Source organism: Chrysochloris asiatica, unplaced genomic scaffold, assembly GCF_000296735.1.
Source record: "Chrysochloris asiatica unplaced genomic scaffold, ChrAsi1.0 scaffold00003, whole genome shotgun sequence".
NCBI lineage: Eukaryota > Metazoa > Chordata > Mammalia > Afrosoricida > Chrysochloridae > Chrysochloris > Chrysochloris asiatica.
In genome coordinates this window covers 30,383,469-30,393,604 of record NW_006408521.1, presented here as the reverse complement: position 1 = coordinate 30,393,604, position 10,136 = coordinate 30,383,469, and the positions used below count along the sequence as shown (strand labels likewise).

At 37.6% G+C, this 10,136-nt stretch overlaps 1 protein-coding gene across 2 annotated transcripts in view; it reads left to right on the top strand.

The window, feature by feature from the left end:
* NT5C2 (5'-nucleotidase, cytosolic II) overlaps positions 1-10,136 on the top strand; it is a 120,258-nt gene that overhangs the window by 90,642 nt on the left and 19,480 nt on the right. For both annotated transcript variants that reach the window (XM_006831305.1, XM_006831306.1), the window contains 5 exons: positions 1,786-1,903; positions 2,507-2,602; positions 7,615-7,706; positions 7,844-7,901; positions 8,956-9,049. In XM_006831305.1, the coding sequence (XP_006831368.1) occupies positions 1,786-1,903; positions 2,507-2,602; positions 7,615-7,706; positions 7,844-7,901; positions 8,956-9,049 (458 nt within the window). The remainder of the gene's footprint in view (positions 1-1,785; positions 1,904-2,506; positions 2,603-7,614; positions 7,707-7,843; positions 7,902-8,955; positions 9,050-10,136) is intronic.

Sequence of the window (10,136 nt, the reverse complement as noted above, 5' to 3'; positions counted from 1 at the left end):
TCCGAGGCTGTAAATCTTTACGGGAGCAGAAAGCCTCATCTTTCTCCTGTGGAACAGCTGGTAGTTTCGAACTGCTGACCTTAAGGTTTGCAGCCTGATTCGTAACCACTACACTACCAGAGCTCCTTATTGTATATAATTAGGAATGTATTATTCCTAGACTTAAGAATTCTACATTCATGCTTTTAAAAGTTTATTTGTGGTGGGGGGCAATGGAGAGAATGAAGCAGGAACTGAGAAGAGTGAAAAAGTACAGCTAGATTTGAAAAATGCTAGCTAGGATTAGTATTAACATTAAATTATTACTACGAGACAACAAATGAGTGGAAGACAGCTTCTCTTTGCATTGTGCTAATGAGACTCAGCAACTCCTAATGAACCTTTAAAATGTTTAAGTTTTAATTTTTAAAATATGACGAACGTTTATTTGAAAGCCTAGCATATTTTCTTTAAACAGTTTGTTTTTCCGTTTAATTTTTTAAAATAGACAAATACATTGACATGTTACAAGTTTTAAAGATATAGGAGGGACATGAGAGTCTGTCCCTCCTTTGTCATACCACTTAGTAGTTAGGCTACCAGTGTTACTGTCTTCTTTCCTGTAATTCTGCAAATAGTCTAAGGCAGTGCTTTTGGAAGGAAAAGTTGAAACTTATTTAAAATAGTAGATATGCAAACTACACTGAAAAATTACTTTGAGCCATAGGTAAAAGATGCTAATAATAATAAAAAAAAACTATAGTAATAGTTTAATTATTATAAAATCCTAAGAATAGTGTGGATATATTTGGCTTCATTGTCACTTAGCAAGCTCTGACGGACCTTTTTATTATTTTAATATGATTTACCATCCCTAGAGTCTCAGGGATGAATGCTTACCTAAATATTTCATTTAGAGGAAATATTCAGAGGAACAACTTTTAAGAATACTTAACTGCTGTAGTAACTCTAAAAAAATTCTTAATTGAAAATTTTAGACATTAAATAGTAGAAAGAATAGTAAAGTGAGCCTTGCCCCCCCCATACGCTGTAACTGCCTCAGTATACTCAGCTGTAAATGAGGTAAATATTGTATACAAACACTTGTATACACCTACCAAGCCATAATTAATAAAATGAATCATAATTCCTTAATGTATACTGGCTAATTCACACCAACATTTCCCTAATTGTTTCAGACATGTCTTTTTATGGCTGATTTGCAACAATAATTTATAATACAATTTTGATGGCTTATAATATTATTGGGGCTAGTAAGAAAACAAGTTAATCCTGAAACAAATAAAATTAAATATACTAATTAAACAATTAGTATAAAATAACTTCCAAAATGAAGCAAATAGAAATTCCAAAAAGAAATTAGACTTAAAAAAAAAAGACACCAAAAACTGAACATGTGGTATCCTGTTTATTTGTATTCTTATGATTAATATTGCAACTATTTATTTTAGTTTTTTTCTGCATTTAGATTATATGAATGAAGAATATTTAAAGGAAAAAAAATTGAAATGGATTTCCTAAGAGTAAAGAAGCGGTTTTGAAATGTTTAGCAATTAATTCCTCTTTTGGCTGCTGTTCTCCCTATAATATATGACCTATCTTCATAGTCTAATAATTAAATTCTCAAATTACTCAGGACAGTACAGATCAGTGAGCTTGAGGGGGAAGAAGAAAAATGGCCAAGTTAAAAGGAGAGAGAACCTGGGAGAGTAGAAACATATTCATTTGTCTTCTATTTTAATTGTCTATTGTTTGCTGACTAATGAGGACCTCCTCTTTGTGCAGTCTACAAGTCCCCGGAGTATGAGTCCCTTGGATTTGAGCTTACTGTGGAAAGATTAGTTTCTATTGGCTATCCTCAGGAGCTGCTCAGCTTTGCTTATGACTCTACATTTCCTACCAGGTAATTTTTCAAGGTATTTTTAATTTAAGACTTCTAAATTCATCCTTGACCCTTCCCCCTTGTCCTCCCAAAATCAAATACATTTATTTTGGTTATTGATTCTAACATCATCATGAATTTGTCAATTTAGTTTACCTTGTTGCTATTGAAGGACAGCATCAGTTTGCTTTTGAAATAGACCCACTTATTTGGATGGAGCCCTGTTGTGGTGCTGTAGAATAAGCACTGGACTGTGAACCACAGTTGGTTGACTGTGAACAAGCTTGGCAGTTCAAACCCCCCAGCTGCTCCTCAGGAAACTCTGTACTAGGTCATTATGAGTCAGAACTGGCTCATAATCACTTAACAACAACAATGTGCGTGGAAAAGGAATCATTAAAACTCTAGGCAGTATTCATAGTTACTCTAAGCTTTGGCTGTTACAGAGTAGTTACTTGTTTTGCTAATATACTTGATTTGCTAACTGAGACCTTATGGTTTGCAGTCCAGGCTGATTCTACAGTGCCACACCAGAAGTTCGGTGAAGTTTCATATAGTAAGTACTATATGAAATTATTACCCCTATTAATTTGCTTTATCCATTGTTTCTACATTTCCATATAGAGGACTTGTCTTTGACACACTGTATGGAAACCTTTTGAAAGTGGATGCCTATGGAAACCTTTTGGTCTGTGCACATGGATTTAACTTTATAAGGGGGTGAGTATAAAGAAACTTTAGCCTCTTTCTGTCGTTAACATTGTCTCTGTGTATGATGTCTCCTTGTATATAGAGCAGTGTGCTTGGCACACACACCCCTATTCCCCTTGGACACATCTGGGCAGTCCATGGGTTATAGCCACCTTTTTGTTGTTCTTCCTTCATGAGGCATTTGTTTTCTTGCTCTCGCTATTACTAAAGAGCATATCCTTTATATAAGTAGTTAAATTAGTTATTTGGCACTTAGAACCCAGACTAAACTGATTTGTAAATGTACAGGGCCTTCAATAAGTTTGTGGGAAAAATACCATTATCTTTCAATTTCGTTTTTCAATGAACTTTTTGAAGTCCCCCGTCCCCATATGGTTAGCAGTTAGTTTGCTGAAATTAAGTGCTTATAATTGTGGTGCTCTGGGTTAATGCTCCAGACTGCAAAGCTGTTTGAACTACAAGATCGGTGGTTCAAGCTCACCAGCTGCTCCTCGGAAACCCTATACAGGGTTGCTATGGATTGGAACTGACTTGAAGGCACTTAACAACAACAACAATTATGTAGCCGGACTCCTGGTGTGACTCTGAGGGTGAACACGCTGGACTGCAAAGTTGGTTTGAATCACACACAGGGTCAGTGGTTTAAGCTCACCAGCTGTTACTCAGAAACTCTATACAGGATCACTGGAGTCTGCATAGGGTTTCTGTGATGAGTCAGAATCTAGACTCAGTGGCACTTAACGATAACAATTATGTACCCAGAGCTCAGAGGCTCCATATGATAAGACCTGGACTAAGAACCACAGGTCTGTGGTTTGAGCTTGTAGCTGCTCCACAGGAGAAAGATGAGGCTTTCTGCTCCTGCGAAGATTTCAAAAGCCTGGGAAACCCTATACAGGGCCGCTGACCCGACTTGAAGGCACTTGACAACAACACACAGCATTTATGTAGCATCCAACAGAGCTGATCTTGAAACTTGCCAGTAAAGAGCTATAGTATTTGGATTTATTTGAAATTCTAAGATTTTCATTTTCTCCTTTTTAATACAGTTCTCAGGTAGCTGCTCAAAAGAGGTATGTACATAAAGTGATTTGAAAAATTAAAAACTACAGTTTAAATGACTAAGATTATTAATAGCTAGTAAATTGTTTCTTATATTCTTGTGAATAACTTCAGACATTTTGTTATATTGTTAAAAAATTTTTAAACAAAAAGGTTTAAAATTAATGCAGGGTAGTAATATTTCAAAGAAATAAGGATAAACTCTATTTTCATAATCAGAATATTCCCACTTTGGCTACTAATTTTAATTTTTCCACATTAGAAGACAGCAGATAAAATTTAATATCTACAGTATTTTTTTTGAAACTTCTCAATTACGTCTTAAAAAACACAATGCCACAACCTGACAAGTTCTACGATGTGGCTTTGCAATATACAATACACATGGTCTCTGATGTTCTATTACCTGATTTACTACGGACAGTTTATTAGATTAGAAGACCAACTTTTTACAAACCAAGATAGGTTAAGTATCAGTCTCTGATGTATATATTCCTCATTTTCAGTGACAAGGTGATAACAACTGCACAATTGATACTGGCACAGAGACAGTGTCTTTTTGGTAAATATCTCTTGTGATAAATTATACTAACTAGATGAAACTGCACAAGAACTCCCTTTAAATCTGTGATCACACACAGCCTCCGCTACTCTTGACTTGCCATATTTTGACTGCTGATATGGGGCATTCAAGGCCTGGGTTTGTAGAGGCAGGCAGCTGTCTAGATTTTTTTAAATGAAATTCTAAGTAAATCCAATGCATAGTGAAGTTTATTCTAAAAATAAATCTGTGGTCACAGCAATGCCCCACTTGGAATTGAAGCATCCTGGTACAAGACCCTTCAGCTGTCATTACAAACCTCAGCCAGGCTCCCAAGATGCCTCCTCATATACAGAGCATTGTACAGTTGGCAACCCTCGCCCTCCTCCCCTGACACATCTGCGCAATCCATGGGTTACAGCCACCTTTCTCTTTCTCTTCCTCTTCCTTCATGAGGAGTTTGTTCAAGATCTATGAATATCAGAAGGCAGGACTTAGAATAAAGTGATTGCAAGTAGTGCTAGTAACCTGAACTATTTCAGTGTTCAGGTATTATCACTTATAATTAAAAATTCCAATGAAGATGAACCAGGGTTATGTTTATTAATGTCTGAAGAGGAATTTTTTTGTTATGGCAGCAGTTGAGGGTATATGAGATAGGCAGAGAAGAAAAAGAAGAGAAACAGTTCTATAAATTACTATCATAATGAAATGTACTAGCTCAGAATCATAGCCCTCCTCTCCATCCAAATAAACCAGTAAAGTTTCCAAATAGTTTTTCTGGAAATGTATCATTTTTAAAAGTAAATCACTTATGAATAAATGCAGAATCATTTAAATAGCACTTTGCATTGTGCAGTATTTGGAGTCCAAAGGAAAAGCCAGTGGAGAAGGAAGGAGGGTCTGATGATGGAAGAGAAAGAGAGAGAGAGCTACTGAAGTGCAGTGGTGGGCCAGGCATTGTCATACACACCTTGCTACATGCCTTGGGATCTTGCTTTCTGGACAATGTTAGTGGCTTTTAAAGTTAGAACAGATTAATACTGAGGTCAGATCTTTATTCTCTGGACCACAGAAAGTTAACAGTAATCTGAACAATAACTATTTTCTTTTTATATTCAAATCTTGTTATGATATAATGCTGCCACCTGAGTTGATTTTTATTGTAAATATTTAACAGTATGTATGATTCAGCATCTATTTTAAACCAACGGTAATTGCTGACTGTATAAGTTACTTTGAGTTCTAGCTGCCTAATGAGTAATTATTAACTATCCTTAAAGGAATTGCCCGTTTATGATGGCTAGGATAGGAAAGTGTAACTCATATAAAGGGACAGTGTCATCTTACTAAGCTGGGCCTGGAAACAGTGTACTCCCTTCTACCTTAATTTTCACTACATAAATCCGTAGATGGTTAGAAGATGAACTGTTTCACAAAGTTATTCTTTATTAGGAACTCTTATTTCAGAAGAGTGACTAACACGGAAAGCTGATGTGATTTTGTAACCTTAACTGGAATTTATGCCATTTATAGTTAACTCTGGTAGCGTAGTGGTTGTGAATCAGGCTGCAAGCCGCAAGGTCAGCAGTTCGAAACTACCAGCAGTTCCACGGGAGAAAGATGAGGCTGTCTGCTCCCATAAAGATTTACAGCCTCGGAAACCCTGTGTAGGGTCGCTATGAGTCGGAAGCGACTCCACGGCACATAACAACAACAACATAGTTAACAAACTCAAAACAGGAGGTTATTCAAGTTACTCTTAGTATGAACTTTAAATTTAGTTTCTTTTCTTTAGTTCTTAATCTCCGTGCTTCGTTTTGAGAATTGTGCATTTTTATATCATAGTCATGCTCCTTTTGGGTCTCTCTGTAACATTTTTATCATTAATTATCCTCTCCTTTTTCCTGAATCGTTTTAGTTCCTCTCTGAGGTTCTTGTGTAGCCCTGACAATTTCCATTCTTTTCACTGGCTGTTTTTCTGAATGGTTCTGTTCTCAGCCTCTTTCTTCTCTGCACTCTTAAGTGGCCTCATCTACTCTAGTACTCATAGATGATCCCAGTTAGCTCTCAGATTGGAACCTGTGTTCCTTTAAGCTTCTGACTTGTACTTTTCATTGTGTAAAATCTGTTTACTTCAGGCTCATTGTGTACAGAATGTTTTTGTTCATGTTGTGCCTTCAGGTGACTCATTGTGACCCTTGTAGGACAGAGTAGAACTGTTTCGTGGGAGGAGTAGGTTGCTAGGTGGTGCCATTGGAAGATTTGAAGTGCTGGCCTTTGGTTAGCTGCTGATTGCTTTAACCATTGCACCACCAGGGTTCCTTGAATGTAAAACAGAACTTCTCTTTACTCTTAGGAAAATTCAGTTTTCATACTCTGTGAATGGTACCACCACCGACCTCTTAGATATATCTTGGGAAGAGCTGGGGGTACTCAGCTGATCGCTTTGTGTTCTTTCCTGTGTCCGTGGTAGGCTGGTGGTCTGTGATCAGGTGGCAGCTGATTTAGAATGCTCCTATGCCTGGCAGTTGGCAGGCTCTTCACTGTAATACTTTTCTTTCTCCATGTAGCCTTTTGTCCTCCAGTAGGCTGTCTCAGTCTCAGTAACATAGTGGCCTTGGCAAGGCCCAATGCACAAGTGATTTCCAGGTGCCTGCTTAGCTCCCATTTGCTATTTACTGTTCAAGCCTAGTTTCAAAGGATGAAGGAGAAATAAGCTCAGCCTCTTGTGGTGTGGGAGGAACTGCCAAGTCCAGTTGTAAAGGGATAATGTGCATTGCAGAGCATTTGTGAGTATTTTTGCAGCACATCACATTTCTTTTTCAAGTTTATCCTAAAGCCAGCTACTAAGTTAATCTTTCTACAACTTAGCTCTGGTGATTTTCTCTCCTACTTAAAAACTTTTGGTAGCACGCTGTTGCTCCTGAGTGCAGTAAGAACAGCAGAATGATTAATCTCAACTCCTTGTCCCCCCTCTCTTGTTTTCTAGTCCCATTTCTGTAGGCAGATTGGATTTAGCTTTAAAGACCCAGCTCAAATGCCACCATTTTCATGACTCCTAGATTTTCCTCTCCGCATTCTTCACATTTTCTGTTCTCTGTTCCTTAAGTTGATATGGTCTCTCCTTCCTCAGTTTCCTCATAACTCTTTGTGCTTTCTTTTGTGGTAGTTGTGACTTTTTTACCTTATTATTATTTATTTTCCATGGATGTGACCCATGTCCCCTATGAGACCAAGAACTCTTTAAGGGCTGGAATGCAAGTTTTACATTGTTGTAGCTATACACATGTAATATTTGGAACCCTGCTGTGCACGTAACATTCGAGTATTGGATTGAATTTTGGGTAGTGACTCTATCCCATGTTCATTATGTTAATTATTTGAGTGTCAATTAATTTTTAAATTTTTCTTTCAGACCAGAAACTAGAGAGCAGTATCCTAATAAATTTATCCAACGTGATGACACTGAAAGATTTTACATTCTGAACACATTATTCAACTTACCAGGTAGACTCATTCTATGTGTATATATACTGATGCTTTCCCTTCTTTTCTTGACCTTTTTATCTTTGCTCAAGGGAGAGAATGAAATAAATTTGAATTATTTTCTTATAGCTTATGAATATCTATTCTTCATTTTTCAGAGACCTACCTGTTGGCCTGCCTAGTAGATTTTTTTACTAACTGTCCTAGATATACCAGGTATGTGTATGCTATCATTTTCTTTTTTCCAATTGATTTTTTAATGAATGTACAGGGTTTTAGAGAACTGGCCATTGTAGGTCTTTTCTGCTTTTCTGAAGTGAATTTAGTGCTAGTGAGAGATGCCACATTGCCAGCCTGAGAGATGGGACGGCACCAGCAGCTCCATGCAGGCTCTCACCTCCCACACGGCCCCTCTCCTTGCCAGTGTGCTGCAGCCATGTTTGAAGGGACCACTTCTGATTGGCTTCTCCTGGGAATGAAGACACCAGCAGAGGTGCTAATTGTGACAACTGAGTGGGAGGTTTGTGTGATGATTATCTGTCCAAGCAGAATTACACTAAAACCCCCCAACTCATTTCACAGCAGCTACCCAGGTTAACAACAATAAACAACCCAGGAGCCATTCAGGGATGGTAATCCAAATTATTACCAGGCCCAACAAGATCGGACTGAGGAATAATTGGAACTTTTTCTGAAGTGTAAAAATTTGACAAAGTCTTGAGTAAATTATCCTCTCCTATTGGGGAGAGTTGTACAGCAATGGCTGAAAGTTCAGCTGTATAAGTCAGAGTTTGCTGACTACTTAATACTTGTTAGGCCTAGGCACTAAGTTTGGTGGAGAGTGGAGTGACTAAACTAAATAAAAAATGGGCAATACATTTATACCTAGAGATAGTATCAGAAAGTCAGGGTGGGAAAAACCTAAACTACCAATTTTATTTTTAAGTGTTTCTTTGATAGGAACCTGGTTGTTTATTTATTTTTAAATGAAGAATACAAGAACCTAATATACTAAGGACTGTAACCTTTTAGCTTTCATTCAATGTCTTCTCGTACTTTGTATTTGTTCAAAGTTACTGTATTCCATTGAACACAGTAGTTATTTCTGGCAGTCAAAGTGGAGTTTTCAGTAGAGAATAATTATTTTCCAAATCAGACACAGCCATTACTCATGTGATAGGGAACCTTTGGGTCCCCTGGGCAATTTTTGATATTGATTTTACTTACTGTCTCTTGGGCACCATATCATGGTTCTTTCCTCTTTCTGCAGCTGTGAAACAGGATTTAAAGATGGGGACCTTTTCATGTCCTACCGGAGTATGTTCCAGGATGTCAGAGATGCTGTGGATTGGGTTCATTACAAGGTACCTGTTCACCGCCTGGCATGTATTTTATGATTATATTAACATTCCCAGTGCAAATGGATCAGAAATTTCCATTTGCTTTAAAAAAAAAAAAAAGCACTTGTTCCTTAGTGATAGGTCTCTAGCATAGATTTGTCCTTGTCTTTGGCCATCCAGCTTTAGAGCTAATGCTTACCTCTCCTCAAAAGCAGTGCTTGACTTCTAGATCCTACTCATAGTTTAGTTTGCGTTTCCCAAATTTACTTAGAAGATATTAATGTATAATATCTATGCTTACCGGGTCCTTTTTTTTTAAAGGTTTTTATTGTGGATTGAATGAAAGTTTACAGGGCAGATTATCAGTTTTACATTCAACAAATCATACACCTTGTTTCATTACAATGATTATAACCCCCTCCATGTACCATCAGTTAACAGTATTTCTCTCTATCCACTTCAGCTTTAAAAAAACAAAAAACACTCAATCATACATAATAATTTACATCTCCAAAGGGCACATTCTGCAAGTTTGCCTCCTGGCCACCAGCTCTTAGTCCCTCTTTTCCCATAAATCTAGAGTCCTCAGCTGCTCCGCCTCTCCATGATCCCATTTTTGCCTCCGTCTCTGGTGTCGCTGCTTCTCTGGATAAGGTCCTGCATTCTGCTTGTGCACTTTTCCCTTGATGGTCCTAGGGTCCTCTGGTTTTGGACTGTAAGATTAACCATTCCCCTGCTTTTGTTACAAAACTTCTACCTTTACAATTGTAACAGTCACAGTTAGTCATGATAACAATTATTCACTGTTGAATCATACGAATCTTATCCCCATCTCTTTTCACCAGACCCATCTAGACAAGATGAAATCTATTCAGTGGGGACTCTTTCTTTCCCTCTATACTCTTAAACTAAACTCCCTCTTGAAACCTTGTAAGCCAGTCACTTTGTGCCTTTATTGCCCCCTCATTTTAGGTAGCCAGTGTCTCAGTTGCCCGTCCCAATCTACCTTGTGTACGGAGAGGATAGCATTGATACTTGATGTGAAGACTCCTTCCCTTTCTGTTGGTATTTAGAGTTACTACCTCTCTGATTATATAGGTCAGGTTCATCA